Source organism: Pogona vitticeps, chromosome 6 (genome assembly GCF_051106095.1).
Source record: "Pogona vitticeps strain Pit_001003342236 chromosome 6, PviZW2.1, whole genome shotgun sequence".
Classification (NCBI taxonomy): domain Eukaryota; kingdom Metazoa; phylum Chordata; class Lepidosauria; order Squamata; family Agamidae; genus Pogona; species Pogona vitticeps.
Window position 1 is genome coordinate 9714365 of NC_135788.1, and position 26762 is coordinate 9741126.

Sequence of the window (26762 nt, forward strand, 5' to 3'; positions counted from 1 at the left end):
AATATGATTCTTAAGAGCATGATATAAACTTGATCCCTAATTGTTTGATAGTGATGTTATCAGACAACATTTTACCAAAGAGAACACAAAACTCATTCATGACCTATGTTGTTTTAATAGAAACTTTAATATGACAAAAACACTGCAGCATGGCAGTAAGCCAGAAATACTATCAATAAATTTAGTGATGTTTTCCTCCTTTTAAAGTACTTTGCTACTGCTTTAACTTTCATTTCTGTTTATACCCACAATGGGAAGTGTAAGCCAAATCTTTAGTCCATTTTGCATAGAATAAAGACAAAATGAAAACACTGCAGAAAATATAACATAGATGTCTATTATTCTCCAGGCAGCAACGGGATCTCCATGCGGATGGGTGGACTGCTTTGTCTTTCCTGACCTCACGCAGACTGTGCACACCATTTCTGACTCGGGATTACAAAAAAATGTTAATGCATCTGAACATATAGGTACCAGCTGTTCTTAGAATAAAGTTGCTGGTTATATGTTCCAGAATAGTGAGGCTATAATACACAGACTTAATTTTTATATCTTTACCCACACATCCTAGGGGGGAAAGAACACCTCAAGCCCTTGCCTAGGAGAGGAGAGTTTCACAGTGACTCCCATGTTGTAACACCATATGTACCACTCACAGCAAAGGGAATATTGCAGGAGCATTACGATGACTCTGTGAACATAATGCACCTCTCAAGGTGCTTTTCACCATCTGTTGTCTATAACATTGCAGTCCTTTTCTTCTAATGGACCACTTTAGTGTTATTTAAGGCTTATAATCAACTACACTGGAGCCTTTCCCTATAAATAAGAAAAAACATTATAAACATTTTCAAACACAAGCTTTCAGCTGAGATTTATAGCGAAGGTCATGGCTGGCAAGTTTGTCTGATTCAGAGGGCATTCAAAGACCAGTAAGCAAAGATCGCTTTGGACTTTTTCTTCCATCCTGTTTTCAAAAGCATTCAGCGGGGAAAAGAACAGGTCAGTGAACTAGGTAGAAATGCTGAAAAAAAAAACACATAATGCAGAAGAATGTAGAAGGATGAATTGGAAATAAATTGTGATGAGAGTTACTGTCATGCCACTATCATCAAGTGCATGATTGAGGGATACAAGGCTTTCTATGAACTGTATGAACACTGGGGACACATTTTGGGCCTTTGCTACTGCAGAAGAAATGGTGTCCCCCAAGAGCCTCCCTCTTAATAAAAGATTTTTCATTGTGCTTCTTTGTGTAGGGAGGGGTCTGGTCCTGAGGAGGCCTTCGGGTAATACTCCAAACATGCTTGGGGAGGGCAAATTATGAAACGTCTTCCTTTGGAGGTCAATCAATCTGCAAGCTGCTTACTGCTTTGTGAAAACATTCCTAATCAAACATTTGGAATTTCAGTTGCTGTTGTTATATACTTCCATCCCCATTAGGCACAGAGTTAGTAGGGATGCTTAAAATTGTATGGAGTGCGATAAAATTTATATGTGCATAATTGTGCAATGAACTGTAGCAGCTTGTGTTCCCTGTGTGGCTTTAGTTGGATTTATGACTGAGTTATGCTTGAACATTATTAATCTTGTTGCCAATTATATCTATGTTGGTTTTGTGTTTATCAAAGCGATTTCAGTATTGACTGTTTTACTGTTGTCCCATGCTTTGTGTAATTCTTATGGAAATGCACCATTATATTCTATAGAAACAAATGGAAATGATAGAATTTCAAAATATGAATTAATTATTACAGTGTAATTTGTATTCAGTAGCTAACCTTTCAGTATTGGCTATGGTGCTTTGTGCTCAGTGCTTTCCTGATTGTCTTTTAGAAAGAATACATCTTTCTTCTTTGTTAAAATGCACCAATATTGCTCTGTCTGTCAAAGCTATCCTCCTAATTTGATTAATGAATTAATACCCTTTTCTCTAGGGTTAAAAGAGCTTGTCATTCACAGATGTGATGTTTTCATCCACAGCCCTCCTGCAGAGGTACGGGGCGAGTGCTGTTCCTAGGTGATCATATTGCTGCCAGCTTCTCATTGTTATAGCACCTGAGGCCCGAACAGTACAGAGCGAGTCCAAGGCTTATGCTGGCTGTCTTACTAAATCATCTTATTCGGTTTCCTGTTCTCTTTCAGCTTGTTTCCCAGTTACTTTTCTGCCTGGGATTTCTGCTTCATGGTTTCTTTTTCTATGAACATGGAGCTTTTCTCTCCTCGTTCCTGCTTTTATCAAGGGAATTGCATTCTGCTGATTTCCTCCTACCATGCCAAAGCAGCTGATTATCACAAAGTACTAGTGAAGAACCATCATCCAGCTGTCCTTTCATAATGGACAGTAGGACATAGGAAACGTGTTGATTGGGTGCAAACTAGAAGCTGAAAGAAGTTATTCATCTTTATACCTGATCTTTGAGCTTGTCTTCATATCCCTATATTTCATGCCTGAAGTGCACTTATCAATGCCCTCCTCCCTTCCTGAAGATGCAAACATAGCAATTATCATTGAGATTAAGCACACAAAATCAGAACAGTCATAGAAATGAAGCCAACTCTTTTCCATTATGAAAAGAAGTCCAGTTTCCCCACAAACCTAATCCATCATTTTCCTTCTGGTTCACATCCAGTTGACTGCTAATTTGGAATCAGTCTTTAATGTTGTTTAGTTTTAAAATACTGTATTTTCTGTGTATAAGATGCCCCATGTATAAGACACCCCCCCACACATTTTTCTAACCCAAAATTAAGAAATCTAAGTGAGGCTTAGGAAGTGTAAGGGGAAAGGGATCAAAGTCTTGCAGGATCAGGGCTAATAAATAAATAAAATAAATACTTCTGTGTATAAGATGACCCTCAATTTTTAGTCTAAAGCTTTTAGACAAAAGTATAGTCTTATACATGGAAAAACACGGTACTAAAATTGGAGGTCTCTGTAGAAGTCTATTATAAATGAAATGCCTTTGAAAAGAAGTGTTAGATATGTATAATGATGGTCCAAATCCTTCATACTCCCCGCCCCTTCTTCTGAAGTCATTTGAAAGATGTCACATTTGACCTGGTTTGGCCATATTTTCTGAATACACTTGTTAGTTTGGAGTTGAAAGAGGCAATCCAGTGAGATTGTATTATTTTTCCTCAGAAGGCACTGAGTGGGTGCAAATGGGTCCCCCCCCACCGTTGCTACTGCTGTCTTTGGAGGAATCGGACTCCTGCTAACGTGACCGATTTTTCCTCCATAGTTGTGATAACTGTGTGAGTCTCTGGACTTAGAGCTCAGTTTTGTTTTTATTCATTGAACAGAGTTGAAAAAGTAGTGTGTAAGTACTAGGGAATTTAGTTTATTTTATTTTCTTGTGCATTTGCTATGTATTGTTTTTTTTCTTTTGCCTTAGATTCTTATGGATTGTTTGCTCCAAAATGTTTCTGATACATTTTTGAAACTTTTCCTCTTTTTTCCCTTTTTCACTATCTTTAGCAAAATAGAAAAATATCTCTATTCCATTGTCTGCATTTTTAGCTAAAGAGGATCTGTGGTATTTAAAAGCAGACCTTGCCTTGACCATCTACCAAGAGCCTGTGTTTTCCAGATAGTATTACTATGCAGGGTTGGCATGAGGGATAAAGTACTTCACCTTGTGTATCTTTTGGAAGTTCCTGGAAGCATTGCTTAGCTGGGCCAGACTAGAGTGTTGAAAGGCTACCATGATCGGTAGATGTGGTTGCAAAAAAATCCCAATAATTTAAGTTCTACCTACAATTTAAATTTTGTTTTTAATCTAATTTAGTTTGCAGCTTCTCATAGAATTTTGGATGGCAGTCATACCTGTAGCTTTTCATAAGTTGCAAGGACAGATTTCTGTGTTGAGTATCTGTGCTTACAGTTTTTTCATAGCTGTAAGACTTGAATGTTCTCAACAATATTGATGTATTTTTTGTGCACATGTGTTAAATTATTTATATGTACATAATTTAAAAAACAAAAAAGTTAAAGAAAATATTTTGTTCTTTGTTAAAAAGAAAGCCATTAAAAACATTTTGGGAATAAAGTCACACTCTCCATGCTAGCCACTAAATCTAATCCAAAATGTTGCCAGAGACAATTCTAACTGATTTTCCTTCCCTCAAACAACCCTTCAATGATAAATACAGAAAATCTGTTAATAAAGAATAACCTCTAAAAAGTAAATGTTCTTATTCATATCCCTTTATCTTTTCTTTTACCTTATACTAGTCATGTAATAAGAAATAAAAAGTACAGATTGCTACAGTTGATCATTAACAGTAAAATAAATGAGGAAAAAGGTATGTATAGGAAGGAGGCTATCTTTTTTGCTGAAGAACATGAGAGACTGGTTTGGATGCAGTATAGCACCATAATTTACAGATGCCACATCCAACATCAATATGGTCATGATGATTTAGAACTTCTGGTAGGAGACAAGCAACACGAGGAATGTTAGAGCAGTTCTACCATGTTAATCCATAGAATATTATCTGAACAATATGCTCAGCAGCATGGCGAATGATGATGAGAGATGATGGGAGCTACAGTCTAGTAACTTCTTGAGGGCCAAAAGAATTAACTTGTGGTTAAAAGTACAGCAAGTACATATGAAGCAGGTGAATGGGTCTGTTTGAACTGTTTCATAAACTCAGTATAAGAATGCAGTCTGCAATTCAAGCAGAATGTGCAGAATTATACGAAAGAAAGGTAACACACCTGGCACTTTTTGAAACACTACTTTAATTACTTGGCGGTTTCATTTATGCTTACATTAAACATTGGAGATAATGGGCACAATCCTCCAAACACAGTTGATGCACATCTTCCATCTAGTTCAGTGAGCCCTGCAAGGATGACATACTCCTTGGAATAGGGCATGGTGGGTAGACAACAGAAGCACCGTTGAAACTAATGGAGTGTATGCTGCAGCTGTGCTCAATGAAGGGTGACCAAGAATTACAACATATGGTTTCATTCACAAGATGCTGCAATCTTTCTTTTCTAGCCAAATCATATGTAGATATAGATATACAGTATATTCATCTTAACTGACTGGAAATGTATGGATACACACTTTGGAATGAAATCCACAACGAGTGCCTGAAGCCTGAAAACAAATAATTTGTTAGCATACTACAGAGTGATTCAAGTAGTTAAAAAAATTAATCCAAAGCTCAAGCAAATGAAGATGTATCCAACAATATGTGGCAATCACTTTGAATCAACAAATGCTGCAAGAAATCCCCTTGCATCGTGCCTGCATATGCAAGGGGTGGATTTGGAAAGGGGCCTGTGTCACCGCTTTTGTGTGTGAGTGTTTCAAATGAAATTTATTGGACCATTTTGTATTAAAGGCAGCAGTCCTGGAACTACCTGTATGCAAGTAATAGAATTCAAAATACATTCAGAACTGGAAGCAAGTCATAATAGCTGTAACTTGTTCTGCAAATTTAGGAGCAGAACAAAAAAATCTGCAATAATTTTGAATAACTATGGTAACGAGTCTACTAGATATGAGCAGCTATTAGAATAATCTCTTTTCTGATCTTTAAAAATAGTGGTACACATTTGGACATGAAACAAGGGAAACTCATCTCAAGGATAGATGAGCTGTCTCTTCTAAGTTAAAAAAATCAAAAGAAAATCAACAAGCTTCCAACCCAGGGGTTTTCAAAACATATTGAAGTCCAGTTATTATGCTTTCTTCCCCTTTAGGGCTGGGAAACACAATACACGTTTGGTGTGCAACCCGGACTCCTGCTAACGTGACCGACTTTTCCTCCATAGTTGTGATAACTGTGTGGGTCTCTGGACTTAGAGCTCAGTTTTGCTTTTATTCATTGCACAGAGTTGAAAAGTAAACAACAGTTAAGAAAAGCATCAGCTCGCCAAGGCGCAGCATGAAGTGCCATAGCCTCTTTATGCAGGAAGTTGGACCTGTGTTTACTAACACACGCAATATTGTTCTGTGAGCTTGCTTGGCCTTTTTCGGAACAATCCCAGTGCCTTTTGAAAAATAATTAGGCCCCCCGCTTCTTTTATTCAGTTCTGGAAAAGTTACAAAAACATAAGAGAACACTATGGTGCCAAAGATACATTGAATGCACAGCTTATCCACAACACTGTATATTTCTATTAACAAGGTGTATGTGTGCTTTCAACGTGTAAAATTCAGGGCTTCATGGTTGTAAAAGAACTAGAGGGATTGTTCTTGTCCCTTAAACCAAGGCCTCCGTGTATTATTATTATTTTTGAATTATCATAGCAAGAACAGAATACACATTAACTGTTGAACTTCAACTGGCAATAGCAGTTTGTTAAAGACCCCATCGATATGTGGTTACAATAGCAGACACACAGTTAAGGTCAGGTCACGGTTTCCAACAACACTCACAGGAACCAAGGATAATGAAACAGAGAGAGACCCCTTCGGGACCCTCTAAGGGACAACAGGCGGCTGCGCTCACTGCGGAAGTGCCTTGAGTATTGCATTCACTTCTTCAGCAACGGCTGTCAATGCAAACTCAAATTGTTCCTGTGGGGAGAACAGTCAGAATTAAAAACGCTGGCATGCTTCCAGAGATTCTGGTGAAATATTAAGCAAACGGTAAGTAACAAAAAGGCTATGAAGAAAGTGTCCTGAGATGTTGCATTGTACTGTATTGGCTGGCTGCTGCTGCTCAGAGCAACATGAATGCGTAATAACCAGAAGCACCATTAGTCATGTTACTTATTAGTCTAACTGAAAGGCCTGTGAACGGCAATCACCATGAATACCCTGTCAATAAGGACAGAGGAAGTGGGCAGTTGCTTAACAAAGCCTGAGAAACAGGTGTGCGACTTCTTTTCCATGTTTCTTTGACAAATGCTGAAAGACACTTCATACTATTTTTTTTCCACACAGACATATATGACGCAGATTATACAGGATGCAGAATTATTTTCTATTCAAGCACCAATCATTTCTGGTGGCTTACAGCATTCTAGGGTAACTTGCAAAATATGAAATAATATTTTGATTTTGTTGTGTCTTATCATTGCGTCTCTGAATTTACTGTTCAGGTATACAAAAAGCACAAGAGTTCCACAGTCAAGCCTGTGAGGTTTTTTTAAAAGGGGGGCAATTTGGGGAAATGGTCATATGCAGCTTGACAGCACATCACACACACAACACACACAGTTATAACCTTAATCTGGTTTTACTGACAGTACCTTTGTTTCAACCATGCCAGGTCTCTGATCCCTCAAGTGTTCCAGAGTAGCAGCAATATCAATCTCTTTAGCACCTGCAATATAGAGAGTTATAAAAATGTGTATACAAAAAAGGTCACCAGTTGAGCTGAGTTCAAAGTAATGATAATGTGCGCTGCATCTGTCAGTCTGTAAGTACCGAATTTCCTTTGGGCTAAGAGACCAGTGAAAATTATACAGTCATCTCATGGTGGTCTTGGCAGGCTGGTCCAAAATTGGCATTCAGAAAGGGAGTGGAGAGCAGAGAAACGTCAAAGGTAGTTTGACTGGCACCGAATAGTTAAAACAAAATGTGAGAAAGCATCCTTAAAAGATATTTCCACCGATACTTGACAAGCAGCAAAATGTGTCAAGTAAGAATTCCGGTTTGAAATTCATTTGCAAAGATGTTGTTTTCCTTACCCTTGTTCTAAGGCACATGTTACAACTCCATTCTAGTGTTTAATTATCAGGGTGTTTTTTTTGAAATACATATGAATTGTTGTCGTTTTTTGCAATAGTGAACTTGAGTTTGCTATGCCTACCGGTTTGATTATTATCCAGATAATCCTGTATTGGAAATCTTCCTGCTACTCACACTGTGAGGTTAATAAAACACCACACTGAAGGAGAAGGATGCTTGTGGTGGGCTGTGAAGTCGTACTCATAGGACCACATGCTGCTGCCATGCATCTCCCCCACCTGAGCATCCACTATCTTGTGGCTGCTGCTACAGCAGCAAAAAAGCAAAAAAGCACAACATTTTGTCTTTCAGAATGCCATTTTCCCCCCTTCACACAAGTTGTTTGGTCCATGCTTTGTTTACAAGCAGCCTCACGCTTCTGGCAGATTCCCAAAAGGAACTTGGCAAGGTTTGGATTCTTCTACATGACATTGAGCTTTTCAACACTGCAGCAGGATGGAACCTATGAGTGGCTTACTTCTGTAACCAATGAAGGCCACCACTGTCATTTTTAATGCTATTTTGCTGAAAGAGTCTGATCATGTTGGAATGAATGGCAGTATAAAAGACCCGGTGAGCTATCAACAATTCAAGTTCTATTAAGATTACCTGTTTCCCTTACAAAGTGTAGCTGCAGAGAATAGACCTAGCAGATGTGGTGCAAAACTTGGATTTCAATTAATTCCCAGCTCAGAGACAGACCCTTCCATGTCATCCATCTCAGATGGGACTAACCAACCAAGCCCTCTTCTCAAAACCCCAAGTTTCAGCTAAAGTGTTTTTAGTTTTCAATTTATGTATGTATGTATGTATGTATGTATGTATGTATGTATGTATGTATGTATGTATGTATGTATGTATGTATGTATGTATGTGTGTGTTTGTTTGTTTGTTTGTTTGTTTGTTTGTTTGTTTGATTTATATCCCGCCCATCTGGTTCGGTCGATCACTCTATTTGCTATTTTTGTTTTAAATTAAGAAAGTTGATGATAAACCATAAATGCAACCAGACCATTATGGCTAATGTGTTATGCATCTTGCAAAACAATATCGCATTACTAATATATATTATGTTCACATATGGGTATAATCCCGTTTCTCCAAGGATTCTGTGGTCAGGTATATGTAGGTTCACACTCCACTCTGGCACAACAGTCTTCTAATTGGTGAGGCAGATTAAACTAAGAAACAGGCACAGTCCCAAAAACATGAAGCTCCCTCACCAAATAGAGTACTCTCTAGGACAAGTATTTTGGACTTCCACTTCCTTCAGCGACAGTGAATATAGTCAATCACTAGCAATCTTGGAAGTCATAATCCACAACAGCTAGATGGCCCCTATTTGGGGAAGGCTGACCAAGAAGTTCCATGGCAGAGCACACTGGAGTAAGATTAATATGGCTCTCACAGCACTTTTTTCATGAGACATGGTTTGTATTTACAAGCATACAGAATTTTAGAAAGTTGCAATAACTGGGGTAGTTGTGGAGGACTCTCAGGAACAATATAAAACTGTTACGTATCTGTAGGTACGACAGTACAATTCAGCTACATTTCAGGGGGCTTCAAATCATACTTTGCTTAGGACTTATTTTGTTAAGACGGGCAAATGGGTCTGTAATCCTGTTTCTCTCACATGTCCTAGTAAAACCATGACCTGATTTCAGCCTGTGAAAGGTGGGCTGTTGAACGAATTATTGGGGCTGGGTCATTATTTGAGGTTATTTTCAACTACAGGGGCAAATACCTTACTACGACTTACAATATATACTCCCTGCCATAACTGATCAGGCTAAGTATATTAATTAAAGGTACATATATATTAGAGAAAGGCAATCCATATTTTTAAAGTTGCAGATCACAATACTGAAAGCCAGCTAGAATAGAACAGCCAAGTCGATGGTCTAACTTCTTTTTAGAAGTGTAATTGCAGAGGAGCTAATACTGTACAGATACAGTCCTGTCTCGTGTTCTCACCAACCAAATCACTTTATAGAGTGGTACTTCTTTAGAAAAAAACAGCACCTGGGTTTAGTGCTAAGAACATCTGGAGGTCAGTGTAATTAATATGACATTGTTTGAAATGTGCATCAAAGGCCTACTAGCAGTTTTCTGGGCCAGCTGCAACTTCTAGACACTCTTACAAGGCAGTGTCACATCTGGTGCCTTGGAGCAATCAACTCTGAAAATAACTAGGGCAAGTACTGATCAATTCTTTTAGGGAATGTGTGCAGCTAATATACCAGCCAAAGCTGAGCAAAAGCTGACTTACTGATGTGAGATCCAGGAACACTTCTGTACAAGCCTAATATGTTAGAATGAGTGCCACCTAATCCTGAATAGACTTTACTGCAAATCCAGGGTACTGTATACTTTTCTACTGAACAAGTATCTCTCTTATTTGGACTGAAATTTAGTTTGATAACCCATTTCCAGATCATTCCTGCATCCAGGTAGTACTCCTTGATGTTCATTGGAAAGGAAAGATACATTTTGTACTCATGACACCCAATACCAGTTTTCACCTAGCAGTTGCTGGCTGCAACACCTAAGGTAAGACGAGATGGGGCAAGGCTCCAAGAACCAAAGCACCTGGAAAGCTAGAGATGCCAGGCACTGCTGGGGACAAAGCAGGCAAGCGGCCGGTCCCCGGCTCGCTTGCCTTGAGCCCCTGGTTTTCCAGCTACTACACTCGGCCAGATTTCTGCCTCCATGGCCTGTGTCCAGCCATCTCTGGAAACAGTTTCTGCCTGCTCTCTGGTTGTGCCACACTGGTGGGGATGTGTACGAATGTTCCACCTGTCAGGGTTCTACCAGTGTGCCTCCCACCTGCATAGCCTCTGGTGGTTCTCCTTCAGAGACATTTTGAACAAGTTGGATTTATTAACTGTGGGAGTGAAGTAACTCCCTGCAGCAATAAAACAATATTATTTGCTCGACCAGGGTCTGTGGCTCATTGTCTGCTACCTTCCCAGATGGGCCTGAGTCCACAAGGACTTCTTCTGTCCCCAGTGCCACAGAACCTGGGTCTGACAAGCACTGGGTTGCACCTAGCCTGGAGAGGCCCAATCCTGTTAAGCACTTTTCAGTTAGCAGTCCAGGAGGTCCTGGGGCTGCAATGGGCGACATACCTATTGCCTGTCAGGGACTGGGTCTGCCAAAGCCTGTTTCTGTTCAGCGTCAAGCAGGACCCGATCCTGTAAAAGACGTTTGGCACAAGTTCCCCTGTTAATAAAGCTTCTTTTTCTGCAAAGACTTGCCCTCTCATCATGGAGGGGCATTGTGAGTGGCTCGCAAAACATTTAGCGAAATATATCAAGCTTTGAGATTCTGAATATACAGAATGTTATAGCAATTAAGGGGGCTTTAAAAATGCAGCCCTGAAAGTGTACATTATGCTTTACAATGGAGTTTTGAAGAGCAGCAACAGATTACGGTTGGCTTGTCTGAAAATTTGAAAGTACCTCAGGTAAGAATGACATGCCTGTAAACAAAGTCACCTTATATTTATGAATCTATACATAAGGTTTGTCACAACACGGTGCAGCCAACTCACTTGCACGCCTAGCAGGAGTCATGGCTACCAAAAATATAGTTCTGAATGTCAGCAGGCTCAAATGAATGGAGGCCAAGAGTTTGAGAGGCTTTGTCCACTGAGTTAAAAACACTGACAAGGGTGTCAGTGATTTTGTATCTGCACAAATATTGTTTATGCCTTTTATAAACTTCTTTACAATGGAATTTGAAAACATGTTCTGATGAGCCACAATGACAGACAAGTAAACCTTTATAAAGGACTGCTAAAGACCCGTCTCTTTAAGATTTATGAGAAAGCAAACTACACAATGAAATGTTGCCAGCAAATATTGCTCATTAATGGATCTCAAAAACGTTTTACATTTCCTCCATTTATAATAATAACACTTTCTGGTGGATGTTTTCCTAGATTTCCTTAGTTCTCTTGTTATTGAAGAAGAATTCTCCATGTTGTCAGTTTTAACGTTTTTATGTCCGGGTGAGAGATCTGACTATTGTGACATGTTAGGATATCTGAACTGACAGGCAGTCCCAGGTTGTCCACTACCATTAGAACCACAACTGCCATACCACCAAAAAGTTATTAATATTGTATCTGTCCCTTCTTGCTTGATTTTCACAACCATTTGCTGAATTAAAGGGAAATATATGTTTTAGGGCTCCTGACTAAGTTTGTGCGTATGCATCCTGCTTGGAGTTTCTGCCCTCTCAGGAAGAGTACATTTTGCATTTTATGTTCTCCTGGGTATCAAAAAGGTCTACTTGTGACAAACCCCCCTTCAGTATTATATCTTGGAAAATCTTATTTGACAGCTCTCATCCATGAGTCTGCATCTGATTTCTGCTTGGAGCATCTGCAATCGGGTTTTCATTGCTGGAAATGTGCATCGGCGCAAGGTAAGTTATGTCTCCAATGCACCAAGAGAGTCATAGAAAGGATATCACCCTGTTTGTTTACATAATACATTGTGGTAAAAATTGTCTGTTATCACCTACACCACCTTTCCCACCACGATAGGTTCGAAAGCTTTTAGGGCTTTGATGACTGCCAACATCTCCAGTTGATTTATATGCTGGGTTCTCTCTGGAGGAGACCAAAGAGCATGAATTTTGTTTCCTTGGCAATGAGCACCCCAGCCTGTCAAGCTGGCATCTGTCCTTATCGCTACAGATGGTTATGGAGATCTGAACAGTATGCCCATTTCTAGAGTACTTCTGTCCTGCCACCATCTAAGTTGAAGTGCCAACTCCTTCATTACCTGAAGCCTTTTCCGTACACTGTCTTTTACAATGTTGAAAAGGGTCAGGAACTGAAGAGGTATAATTCGGCCCCTTGCATGGGCTATTAGTGCAGTAATGGATGCCCTTAAGCCCAGCAATATCAGAGCAGTGTGGAAAATAACCCTTCTGTTTGGCTGGAACTTTAAACTTTGTGATGAGTCTGGTCATTCTTTCCTGGGGAAGACAACCTCCTCCTTTGAGTCCAAAATCATACCTATATATTGGATTGTCTTTGTTGGTTGACGATTTAAGGCTTGTGGTGAAGTGGTTAAACTGCTGTACTACAGCCAAAACTGTGCTTACGGCCCAGGGTTCAATCCCAGGTAGCTGCCTCAAGGTTGACTCAATGTTCTATCCTTCCAAGGTCGGTAAAATGAGTACCCAGCTCACTGGCAGGGGGCAATGTGTAGCCTGCATAATTAACTTTTAAACTTCTCAGAGAGTGCTTTAAGTGCTATGGGGCAGTATATAACCAGCATTCTTTGCTTTCCTATTAAACTTGATTTTCAACGCAAGATCCAATAGGAGTTGCAATGTTGTTGGATATCCTTTTGCAATTTTTCTCTCAAATTCACAAAAACTAACCAGTTGTCCATATGGGAGAAAATATTTATTCCCTTTACCCTGAGATATGCTGTAATGAATAGGTGCTATGCATTTGGTAAAAGATGTGGGTGATAAGGAGAGGCCAAATGGAAGCACCCTGAACTTATGAATTTGATGAACCAAAACAAAATGGAGGACATGACAGTGGTATTATGATGATACAGCTATCTGGAAATAAGTGTCATTGATATCCACCACCACAAACAAGTCTCTTTCTTTTGAGACTGGGAGGATGTTTGCTAATGTTATCATTCTGAATTTCCTGGTAATGAAGTTAGAGTTTCTATTGTGCAAGACCAATATCAGTTGTAAACCTCCACATTTATTTGGCACAGTGAAATAATGGGAATAGAACCTGTTGTTCTCAGGGACTTCTGCTATAAATTTCTCAGGGACTTCTGTTATTACTTTCTTCTGTAAAAGATTTCCTTCTCTAAAACCTATGGTTTTGTTGACTGAAAAAGTACCATTTCAAATTTGATAGAATAACAGTAAGCACCCTATGGGCATTGGTGATTTAACACCAATATAAAAAGACACTAAAGTAGGTTTGGAAGATTGAATATTTTGAAATTCTACAGTTTGTTGTTTTATGCTGTTGATCTCATGTGCACTCAAGTCAAAACATGTGCTTGGTGTTCTTGTCGTTCTCTTTTGTAGGTGATGCAGAAGACTTTTTTAATCTTGTCTGTTGTTGCTTGTAGAAAGTGGAGGATTGCTGTGAAGAAGATCTTTTGTCTTTCTACAAGAGATTTTCCTCTCTGGTATAGTTCTGTATTGCTTCTATGAGTATTGTTGTGTAAAATCCGTGAGTTTCGCCATTATTTTTCTTTTTATACACGTCCTCCATGATGTCATCAGTTTTTTTTTTAATTAAATGACCTTCTCCATCAAAAGGTAAGTCTTCTATATAGCTTCTGGATTTGTTTGATATTCCTAATATCAGCCAGCACAATCTGTGGCATGTCTAGCTGAATAAATTTCTGACATGCCAAACAGAGAGCTTCTTGTTGGAATGCCATAGCATAGTGGTTCCCAAACTTTTCTCACTTGTTGCTTCCCTGAGTGGCGGCAGTGGTGGTGGAGGCACAGGCACAGGAGGAGCTGCAAGGGCTGCTGTGTGAAACAGGAAGGATCCAGAGCCAGAGCTAGCCACAAGAGCAGCAGCACAAGAGCTGCTGCTGGCTCAACGGAAAAAACAAAAAAAAAGCTTCCCCATTGCTCCTAGCTAGTTTGGTGGAGCCCCAGAGAGGAAGGGAGGAAGGAAGGAAGATAGACAGACACAACTAGAGAACAGTTAGATATTCTGATGGAGCATCAGGATGCTGTGCCATCTGGAAACTGACTTGCGTATGACCAATAGATTGGAAGTTAAGCAAGGAACAGGTGGGTTTGGATATGCACTAACTATTAAGAAACTGACAAGCATGGAAGTGGCAGTAGAGAAAGAAGAAAGCAACAGGAAGAGTTGGCACTGAGAAAATGAAGTATTGTCTAACCAGGCTACCAGAAAGTGTATACTCTTAAAAATGAAGAACAGCATGTGAGTCTCATAATCCAACACTGGACAGCATAAGTGGGTTCTTTCTCTTTTCAATAATTTATCAGGTTTGTGTTAACAAAAACTACCTCTGCTTGTTCATCCACCATTTAATCCTTCACCATAAAAACCTTACTTGCTATTTAACCTCCCTCCCTTCCACCAAGATAGACGAATCTTCACTACAATAATCCTGTAGTGGAGGGCAGGGAAAATACTCTTAAGGTGCAACATTGTGAATTTCAAGCTTCCATACCAATCTAATTTGTATACTGTGAAGTGGCATGGATGAAGTTGGGCATCTAATTTCATGGCTTATTGCACTTGGGTGTTTAAACCATATCCTCTTTCTTACAGTTAGGCTGACTACCTTAGTTTCTCACTAAGTCCCCAGGGATAGATGCAGGGTGATGTAGGTTATCCAGAGAACTCTCTCCCAAGAGTCCTGGAACAAATAAAACAGTCCCTCAATGTTTATTTATTTATTTATTTATTTAATTTATATCCCGCCTATCTAGTCGCGGTGGACTACTCTAGGCGGCCAACTTCATGTTCCTCATCCAACTTCATGGAAGAGATAGACCTACAGTAAAATATTTTTGTACTCTTGATGAAGGATCAGATGTTCCAAGCCTGACACAGCATCAGTCTTTTCCTGTTTCTCCCCTCCTTTTTGTACACTTGAAGATTCAGGACTGAATGCCAAGGTAGACCATGATACATATCTGAAATATATCAACCATTTTATCTGTCTTTCACCAGTTTTATTGTTACTGTAGTACTCAGTACTTTCAATAAACCATCTGAAAAAAAATATCATGTGGAGAGCTCGTCAAATATATTATCTAAAAGCATATTTAGTATTAAATAAGCTATTAGTAGTTCCTTTTTAAATAGGAAACCTATCCCTATTCATTACAGGCTGCACCATTTTAAAATGAAACCAACTACAGTACTGTACTAGAGCCACTGTTTGCATTTGAATATGGCTTGAGGCACAGCTTTCACTATGGTCAATTATCTGGTGGAAAAAATTCCAACAGCCAACAACATTGCATAATAGTGTTAAACTCATCACCAGCCAGGGTTACATTAAAAGCAGCTCACTCTTAGAATGCCATCATAAATATATAATAAGAGTTAGTGTGAATGCAAAGGACAATTTTTACTTCGAGACAGCTGCAATATTTCATAGAACATAAAATGTCCTTACTGAAAAGACCTAACCCAAAAGTATATACCTGAACAGGAAACCAAGATCCAGGCTACATCGGTTGATTTCCCTTTCCCGCCCCTTAGGATAACTGACTGCATCTAATGAGCCACAAAGTTCAAGGCTTAGAAATTCAATATAATTCAAAACCTAGAAGGCAAGACAGCTTCAACCAACTTTAAGAAATAAATACTTTCTTCTCCTTCCTCATATGTTTCTCGGTAATTATGTCTCAGTGCCATCCTACTCGCACTCTTTGAAATATCAGATCAATAACTCTGCATATTTCCCCCTAAAACTACATTGTAAAACATAGCCATGAGATAAGGCATGTGTAGGTGTTTATCTGCAGAGAGGAAATTGGCTCTTAGAAACAAAAGTTACATTGGCAGAAGCCTGAAAAATCATTCTAGATTTATAGTATGTAGATTAGTGGTATTTCAACTGCAATATTATTGATTCACAATTCTAATTAAGCTAATACATGGAGGACAAAATGTAGCAAAGCATCAAATCTTGAGCTTAACTGGATTGCAAATGAATAAATCAGGTTTTTAAGTATCTCTCTAATTTAAAGCAGAATGTGAAAGGAATAATAAAATTAACAATATGGGCCCAAATCCTCCTGTATATCTATGTGAACAGAATAACTTTTGGCGACAAATTGCTCCAAGCTAAGAAATCACTGCAGAGTCACACAGCTCCATATGCAATATGTATTGAGTGGTTCTTTAAGGCAATTCACCTCCACAGATTACATTGCTTGCGTGACACCAGTGTTACTAGGAAAGAGTATCTGGGTCAATGTGTATGTATGAATTTATTCCTTTTTTTTGGGCAAAAACAAACAAACAAAAACAAAAACCACCACTGCATTCACTAAGAGAGTTCTTCTAGAACATGTATTTCAAAAGTAGGTGAAAAAACAAAGGATGAAATTGAGTCAATAATATTGTGCATGCTTGGCTAACACACATGCTTGAGCAAGTCCCAATGGACATACTCCTGAATAACTAGGCATAGGATGCACAATTACTGCTCACTTTAGTTGGGGAGGATAGCTGTGAACTTTTCACAAGAGAAGAAAATACTGCATGAGTATTTGGGGAGGTCCAGGAACACGGGTACCATCAAATATCCCAACGGCTGACATGAATTAACTGCAAGTTTTATAATCTACACTCCTTTCATAACTCCTATTTGTACCTGTTGGGGTATACAGATGACATGGATTGTACCCTCAGTACTCATGGCTTACTTCAGAAAAAGAAAACGATGTAGAAAAACTGGTACCAACAGATTTCCGTTTTCCAACATGGAAAAAAATGCCTTCGGCCATTAAAATGGTTGAGAATTGTCCTCTAAAGCAGTCATCCCCAACCTTGGGCGTCCAGATGTTCTTGGACTACAACTCCCAGAAGCCTTCACCACCACCTCTGCTGGCCAGGATTTCTGGGAGTTGAAGTCCAAGAACATCTGGAGGCCCAAGGTTGAGGACCACTGCTCTAAAGGACATGTAGTGATGCACAGAATGAAAGAACCATGTTGCCAATACATGTTTTTAAAATTATTTCATATCTGAAGAAGAGGTAAAACCAGACATAGCCACAGAAATCCTTCATGATGTCACAGAGACGCCCAAAACACTCTATAAATGCAGTTTGCAGTTCTTTGAATGACAAAGAGAACGATATACCGGTATATTAAGCATCTTTTTTCTCTGTCATCATAAGATCAATAAATACATGCTAACTCTTCCTCAAACACAACACTGAAGAAACCAAACCACCCCCCCCCCCAAATTAATATCAGTGGCAGCAAAGACCAGAATACTCCCATGCAAATAGCATATACAATGAAAATGAGTGACTGGGCAGATGTGAAACTAATGAAAACAACAGAATCTGGAATTTTAATAACACAAGCCCATGTACGCCTTCACAAAAAGTAAATATAGCTCAACTCAATAGGACTTGCTCTCAGGTAAGGGTATTATAGGACTGGAGCATGACTGCAGCCTAAAAACATAGGATTTTTCTTAAAATGCAATAGGATTTCCTAAAATGTAATTAATGAATTATTCATTTACATGTAGGAACAATAACCAAAGGAACACAAGATTCTAAAGTACAGTACTGTACTAGAAACAAAAGCAAACATCAATGCTTGTCCCCACTGTGAACATGTGTAGTTAGAAGGAGAAACTACTTTAGAAGAGTAAATTATGTGAAAAAGGAGCCCCTTTTCCTACTGAAGAGCCAAAGCGTTTTATTGATTGCTTTCTACTTTCCCACTGCTGAAACTAAATGGTCCCCTATTTACTTTGATTTAAAAATGCATTATTGTCCGCTTTTTAATAAGCCAGAGAGTGGAACAAGAACTCAAATTATTCTCAGTTTATTTGTAAAAGACTTAAAAAAAAAAAAACCAAACCCAATCTGAAGGCCTTAATCCTTAAAAGCCTTTTGGGGGAGGGAGTAAAATATGTTAGCAGATGCTGGCCTTGCAGCTGGGCCTGGACTGAAAGTGCACTTACATTTTTATGTTTAGAACTTGAAGGACTCTATAAGTTAGTGCTTGCGCTACAGAAAAATCAATGGCAGTGGTATTCTTTGGTACTTGTGCAATTCATTCTTTAAGAAAAAGGAAATGGAAAGAAAGATTTCATGTCCTGGACCCTCAGGCCTTTGATCATTTGATGAACACAGGATCCTCAACCTGGGCCTCAAACTTCTCAGGCCAGACAAAGGAGGGCTAGGCCTCACAGGCTGGGCCTCGATTCCTGCCAGAACAAAACCTTTGGCTGCCTCACAGTGTGACAGCCTGGGAAAGGCCCACCTCAGCAGGGCTGAGTGGCCCGCTCTGCCCTTTGATCTTTCCTTTAAACTGCCCAAAGCGCCAGGTCAGGGATTTTTAGATTGGACACCCCCAATGTCCAGAGGGGAGCAGGTCAAGAACAAAATGGGGTTGACCAATCTGGGGGAAAGAAAAAAAAACCCTGCAACTCTTTTCTTTTGACTAGTTTCACATGACTTGTCGGGCATTGTCCAACACTAAGCCCACACTTAAAATGGAATTTGACATTACATGGTACAATGGAGTCAATAAATGGTATTCTTTAGAGCTCTTGCAAACTAAGTCAATCCTTCTCTTAAGTGGTTGAAAGTGTGCAGTTAGAAAATGCTTTTTGTTTACTATTCCATTTAAGAAAATTGTATATATTTTCCGATCTTTCTTTCATTGCATCCTCTTGTTTGTTGTTGAAGACTGAAATGAGCTTAACAAATGTTTAATAGTAGTGGCACATCTGGTTCCCCGCTCCCACTTGCTCCTACACAGTAACTTTCTTTTTCTTTTTTTCTTTTCTTTTCTTTTCTTTTTTTGGACAGATGAAACTGCCACTTGAGATTCAAACATTCGAAGCAGCTAAAATGCCTTTTTCACAAATGTAAGAAAATCCTCAATGGACTGTTTTTTTGTTTTTTTTTTAATGTTTTGCAATACAGAATTTGGAAAAGACAAGCACACAATTGTTTTGTCATTAGTATGTTCCATACACAGTTTGTGAATCTCGGGGGAACAAAAATTACCCCTTATGGTTGTCGAGGACATGCTTCCAGAACCTAAAATGAAGATCGGCCTCAAATTCTCAAATAGAAGCTCATTGTACAATGGTTATAAGATGAAAACAGAGACAACCTCTACCTATAAACATCTGAGTAAATCTAAGAGCAGGAGTCAATGGTCCACAGCTTACTCATGACTGTAGTCAAGGGACCTTCCCCCCAGAATTTTGGGGAAAGGCATTCACACCACTTTAAGTGATCCTAAGATAAATTGGTGGACATTTTGTCTATTATAGTTTTTGCCACCACCACCCCATTTTCCAATAATAGTGTGACTAAAAGTCTGCCTGCAAAAGCTGATCCAGTGAGATTTTTTGTTATAATGGTAAGAATGCTGTTGCTGGCAGAAGTGCATAAGCCTCTACATGGCTACAAAACCAGTTCTGAGACTAGGAAATGTGACAAATAATTGTCACATGAAAACAGGACTATGGCCATTATGTAGAAACACCTTAAGACAAAAAGACTAATATGATAACTGATAATATGATAAATGCTGTAAGCCACCCAGAGACCTTCGGGTAGTGTGGGCGGCATATACGTTAAATAAATAAATAAGTAAATAAATAAATAAATAACTACAAAAAGGTTACTTAATGAAGAAACATGCTCTAAATACCAGCAATTCATTGAATACTAAAAACACATAGAGGACTGGAGCTAGACCTAGCCATATTTGGGATCCTCTAAAACTATAACATGTAAATTACAGTAGAAATAGCACTAATTGACTTCAGTGGGCTTTAATCCAGTGCAGCATTAGTCATGCCTCATTGAACTACTGTTGCTTTCCATAGTTTAAGTCAAATTACTAGCCCCAGCTCAAGTGTACCCATTGAATCATTGCAATTTATTTACAAATTGACTTGCTATTCAGCAATTCAATACATCTGCTTTAGTTGGGACTAGTTATTAAATTTAGTAAACCAGATCTTGTATGTATAAATCTGGATCCAACTCAGAGACTGTCATGTAACTGTAGGAAAGGCATTGCTGGAACTGTTCAGTGCATAGATTCAATACAGATATTCTTGGCAAACTAAATTTTCACTAGCTCCATCTCCAGCTTTTTATCGTTTTCCCACTACCTGATTACAGGAACAAAGGAAGAATTAATCCAGGCTATGCCATCTTGATGATACATCCTGATACAATTCTACAGATTGCATAGTCAAAGAATCACAAGGCCATATCCTTATACTTCACTTTAATTAATTTAAAATAGCTAATACCTGAAGGATTCATACTGAAATAATTAAGTACAGCTCAGAGTTATCTGCACAAAAAGGTATGCTGAAGTTAATATAAATACTAGAGATGGGGACTTTGTATTCGTATATGAATATGAAGTCCTATGGCATAGGTTGGCCGGCTTGATGAACACCCACCCCCAGAACCTGCTGGATGACTTACTGCATGGTGCATAGCCAGCATCATCTTTTGCACCACTCTGGCAAGAGGGTGGGACAATGAGTCTCCCTGCTCAGCTGCAGAGTAGTCAGACGAGCAGAGAGCTGGGGGTGTGGCAACCAAGCAGAAGCTGACGCCAGTCACACACATTGTGCGGTAAGAGGTCTAGTTAGCACGTTCTCGGGGTAGGTGTTCATCAAGCCAGGCACCTGTGCCAGCTGGCTTCATATTTGTATACGAAGCCCCCATCTCTAATAAATACAAATTATTCTTGAACCACATTGGTTTTAGTCTGAAAAACGGTTGACTAGACCCTACTTGTATTTCATGATTTTTTTTCCCCTAACCCAAAGGTGGGCATCCTCTGTAGGTCTGAAGGGCAGATTGGCCCTTTCTTGGAACATTGAAGGCTGGATGTGCTCCCACACGCTGCCCACTTAAAAATATTTTTTGAAAAAAGGCATTTTAAACCGGAAACGCCACCTCATGCCCTCTAGTAGCTGAGAACTTATTAAAAAAAATTTAAAAAACAAACAAAGGGGGCAAAACATAGTAATTACTAGTAGCTGCAATTCAAAGCTTAAATTTATGGCACTCACACTGGCTTAACCAACCAATGGGATTCTGGCCATCTCTCTCCTAAGCAGGCTTTTATCCAATATGAAACAGAAACCCAATATAGACAAATTAGGAATGTGAATCTTCCTTGCACAGATGTGATTGATAAGAAAATATCTGCTTGATTTATCTCTATCTACTTTCTGTTACAGAACCTGGCACAAAAGCAATGCCAGGTAAAAAGTAATAACCTTAGCACACTTCTCTTGTGAGTCTGACACTCCTTTGGCTTATTATGTATGTTTTACAGCTCCAATCATCATGCAAATTGCCACATAGTTTGAACAGCATGGAAATCCCTCACTTGAATAAATTATTCACATAGGAAGTGGGGAGTAGGGAAAACAGAATTTGGAGGAGAATGTGAAATATTCTGAAGCTGTTCATTTCAAATTTTTTTTGTCCAGCTTCAATGAAGAGAAGCACGAGCACACTGTCCACTAAATGCATTTGCTGCATAAACATCCTGAGAGGTGAGCATGTATAGACTGAGGAGGTAGGAAATATTTACTCTGCACTTCACAACCTTTTTGCCAACAGAAGATAAGTATATTGTGAAAGTACAAATGTGTGTATTACATCCATCTATACAGACCTTCAGGGTTCGTAATTTGCCTTCATTTTTAATCACTATGGACATTTTAAAAAAGCACTGGGAACATTCAAGCAAGGGTAAAATTTGCCTCTAATCTATTTGAAGCCCTTCTGTGCATATTGTGCCTCTGTTGCCATGACAACACTGCTTCGCCTCAGAACTCAAAAGCAACAGCCCTTTTGATGCTCACCTTTGGCCATTTTATTGAGTACCATGTCAATTAGAATGTAGGTTCCAGTTCTTCCCGCACCATCACTACAAACAGGGAGAAAAAACAACAACAATCAGTCCAGGGCACACAAAAAGGTGGCAATATCATCATCACCATCGTTGTTGTCGTCAACAACAAGAAAAGCGACTACTGTTGATGTGATGTGAAAAGCATAACATTGGGGAAAGATTAGGGTGAGGTGAAGCAGGCACAGGAGGAAATATATGGGAAAGGAAAGACGTAATATGTACATGGAAGATCCTCGGTTGATTGGTTTGTGAATTGTACAATCTCTCCTTCTTCCCCCCCAAACACACCTTTGTTGTCTCTTAATATTTTAAAACTGTAATGAAGTGAGCAATTTTAGAAGTCCACAAACCGGTGAGCCAAACCTGATGGGTTAAAAGCTGAAGGAGATAACAGCAACTTGTGTACTTTCTCTCCCCACCCCCTTCCTCCCCTCCTTCCCTCCTTGGTGTTGGAGCTTACAGGAACATTCATGGCTTTGCAAGCTGACCTTTCAATCACCTGCCTCTCCCTACATTGTGAAAAATCTTTTGTTATTTAAAGATCATATTATTTCCTTACCAAGTAATTGGGCACTAGCCACCAAAGCCTGGAAAAAAACAGAGATGTTGCTAACCTTTTCTACCCTCTTCTTATTTCACCTCAGTACAGAAACTGCTACAGTCTAAATAATAGGATTTTTTCATCTGCTCAGGGTATTATCTTTAATATAAATGAGAATTTTGGAAATTTGTGACTGAGCAGTATGAAGATGTCAACAATCCAACTGCAGCTAAAAAGAGCCAGCTTATAAATTAAGAATGGGATGTTTTTCACATCTGTTGCCAACATTAACAAGATTTGAAGTCACTTTTGTAATTTTATTTTGCCTAGAAATTATTGGTGGACTAGAGGGAGAAAGTAGGCAACATTGTGATTTTGAAGACATTGTGATTTAAATATAATTTATGAGACTGAATTTTCCAGACACAAACTTAATGATGCTGGAGTATCACATGGCAGTAAACGGTGCCAAAATATGAAGGAAAAAGAAATCTTGCTTTTTATGGCATATGGCACAGACATAATAATTTACATAAAAATTAGATATCAAATGCTTTCTTTCCAATTTTAGCAAATAAACTGTGCCACCAAGGACAATTCAAATATTAATTTTATTGGAACCTCAAAATCAGCATGATTCCTTAAGTTCACACAAATAAATGAGCATCAAAACTGTCTTAAAGTTTTCTGCTCATAAACAGCAACCCACTTGCTCTCCTTATCTGCAGAATTTTTTCACCTGAATTACCCAGCATTCCTTATCACAGTATTAAATAATGAAATTGCTAGACATTTACACCTAATAAGAATTTTGTATCAAGTCTTATTTTCTTCTACATCTTAAAGGCATTGGAAAACTTTAAAGGGAGAACACCCCTTAGCTGTAGACCAAGGAAAGAAAGCCCAGATTTCCCCAATTCTGCTTCTCCTGAATTCATCCTTGAACAGAACAGAGTATGGTGTCCACACATGAATTACAATGTTGTTCCTTATGCTGTGAATAAAATGTCTGGAGGCTTTTAAAACATACATCAAATGTTCTGCAAGGCAGGTAGCACTGAATAAAGGCATATGTTCCTTTGCAGAAGCACAGATAGCTGGGACCCTGTATTTATTTATTATATATAACACACAGTTCTAGAAAAGCCTTAGAACGAATTTCTGGAATAACATAAGCCTCAAATGAAAAACGTCAAGCAACAAAATATTTTCAGGAAGGAAACAGATATTTTTAAATTACAGAATACATTTCTTTCCATTTGTTAGCCACATATAATGTACATGTGTTTAATTAGAACAAGCATATGATTTGCGCTACTGAGCAATTTACATATTCAATTCAGTCCATACTGTATGATTTGCTTAGCAGTCTCTCTAAGGATAGCTTTAAAATGGTACTTGCCTGCAATGAACAATTACTGGACAAGAACGCCCCCTGTAGCACTTGTTTACTTTTCTGTAATAAAACAAATGTAAACATTAATATACACACATATACTGTATAATTTTATCAGAGATTTATGAAATGCACAGAGGAGGCATCCAGAAATCAAAGAGTGAAAACAAAAATCACACTCCATAAAAAGATGAGTGGATTTGTTTTAATAATTCAGCCAAGGCTATGATTTTCAAAACATGTCCACCAGTACAGGTTTAATAATTAGATATGGGTATAACCTGTCAAATACTGTTTCTATAAAATAAAAATAAAAGTGATTCATTGAAACCACAGCAGTTAGTGGATTCTGGTCATGTTTAAAATAGATTGTTTGGTAATGATAGAGTTCAAAGACATTCCTAGTTTTGATATCAAACAAACTACCTGTTTTAGTCTAACTGTGTTATTTAAACCCACACTCACAGTGGGTTCTATAATACATTATTTGTTTACATTTATTTATTTGCATGTTGGTTGATGTGTGCAGTCAAATCGGAACTGATTTACAGGAACCCTAATAGGGCTTTCACAATAAGTGAGATATTTAAGGAGTAGTTTCACCAGTTCCACTCCCCCCAGTGAGTTTCCATAACTGAGCGGGCATTTGAACCCTGGTCTCCAGGAGCCCTATTTATTTACATGATAGATCATGTAAACTTTCACCCTGGCACACAAGTTTCTTATCCTTTTGAGCTCTTAAATCAAACCACAGAAACATTGTTTTCATACATGGAGTAATATACACATTCCCTGAGAAAAACACTTCTAATTAATGTAAATTTTATATTGGATAGCATGCACACAGTGTGCATAATGTTCTTTTCTTGCCTCAGATGCAAATTAGTGTGAGCAGAAACCTTTTAAATAATACAACAAACTAAAATACCAACAGTAAACTGTTCAGTAGGAAAGGGGACATGAACAACATGTAGGAGCTATTAGACTGAGAAAGGGGAACCAGATGACTAGGACCTATTTCTATATGCCATTTCCCACACAGTTAGCAAGACATGCAAGGAAGCCTGGCTTTGCAGATGTAAGTGGCCATAGCTACAGCTGGGTATATCTCTGTTCCTCAGTAGCTTTCATGCATGCTCAAGATGGCTTGAAAGAGTCGTTACATTATTTGAAAAACAGCTGTTTTAGAGTGAAGCTACAAACTACTGTTTTCCACTCAGGTATCACTAAATAAATATGTTTTAAAAGTATAACAGTACTTGTATTATCCAACTAATTCCCTTAATCGTTGATGTTTCTGCCTTGATTTGTTGCTATTTATGCTACAAATAGGAGGACAAAGTAATTTTTGTCTCTTAGGTTAATATGTCAGTACAGTGGTACCTCGATTTACGAACTTAATCTGTATTGGAATTAAGTTCGTACATCGAAAAGTTCGTAAGTTGAGGCAAACTTTTCCATTGGAATGCATTGAAAACCATTTAATTCATATCTGCTGTTTTCCGTTCGTAGGTCGAGACATTAGTTCCCATAGGAACTAATGCAAAGCCGGTTAATCCATACTCTACCACTGGGGGGGGGGGAATCACTAAGACGCTTATATCGTTCTGCAGAAAATTGGGAAATTTATACACTTCCCCCCATCATAGTACATGGCCCTTAGTCAAAATTCTAAAAAAAATTAACTATTATATATTCAAAAGATCTACAATGATTAGTGATAATCAACTGTCTATGTGGAAAGTGTAAAATTTAAATGGGAGATAGAAAACTCATATAGAAATAAAACACAACAATGCATATAAACATATTTATTTATTTAATGCATTTATATAATCACCTTCACAAGTTGGCATAAAATAAAAGGAAATCTAATTTTCCTTAAATCCAAACAATGAATAGTGAACTTGGCTGTATTCTTTAAGTAATGACATCTGAGACCTTCTGTGCTGTAAAATGTATTAACAGATATCAAAAAAAGATATTAGCTTTGGTTTTGAAAGCAGACCCATTTCAGCATAAACTGTGATTTAAATCCAAAGAACGGCAAACTTAGTTTCACTTTGAGCTTTTGTTTCTGAAACAATATTTTTCTCATCCCACATGGCAACCTCAGGAGTTTTCTAGGAGTTCCTGACATTGCAATGAGATCTGCTGTTCAAAGGAGGTATCAGTGGATATGATCATGCCCCTTTGAGGAACCTGACATAGCTTCTGACTGCTACCATACCTATTTGTATTGTTGTTTTCACATGCTGTTTAAAGCCCAAGTTAGTACAGTGGTGCCCTGCATGACGACGATAATCCGTCCCATTGAAATTACTGTTTAGCGAAAACATCATCTAGCGAAAACCGTTTCCCCATTGGAATGCATTGAAACCTGTTTAATGCGTTCCAATGGGGAAAAATCCTTGTTCTGCGAAGATCGCCCATAGGGAAGTCATTTTGCGAAGCGC

General features: G+C 38.6%; 1 protein-coding gene and 1 long non-coding RNA gene across 4 annotated transcripts in view; both read right to left on the minus strand.

Annotated features, from left to right (window-relative positions):
- Positions 1-432: 432 nt before the first annotated feature.
- Positions 433-696, minus strand: LOC144583789 (uncharacterized). The gene is made up of 2 exons (XR_013537732.1): positions 619-696; positions 433-585 (listed from the first exon to the last, which is right to left on the minus strand). It is a non-coding gene; the product is annotated as an uncharacterized LOC144583789 (long non-coding RNA).
- Positions 697-4733: 4037 nt separating this feature from the next.
- PTPRN2 (protein tyrosine phosphatase receptor type N2) overlaps positions 4734-26762 on the minus strand; it is a 591206-nt gene continuing 569177 nt past the window's right edge. For all 3 annotated transcript variants that reach the window (XM_073002896.2, XM_078378519.1, XM_078378520.1), the window contains 4 exons: positions 24313-24366; positions 22320-22384; positions 7223-7296; positions 4734-6545 (listed from right to left, as the gene is read on the minus strand). In XM_073002896.2, the coding sequence (XP_072858997.2) occupies positions 6474-6545; positions 7223-7296; positions 22320-22384; positions 24313-24366 (265 nt within the window). In that variant the 3' untranslated portion in view covers positions 4734-6473. The remainder of the gene's footprint in view (positions 6546-7222; positions 7297-22319; positions 22385-24312; positions 24367-26762) is intronic.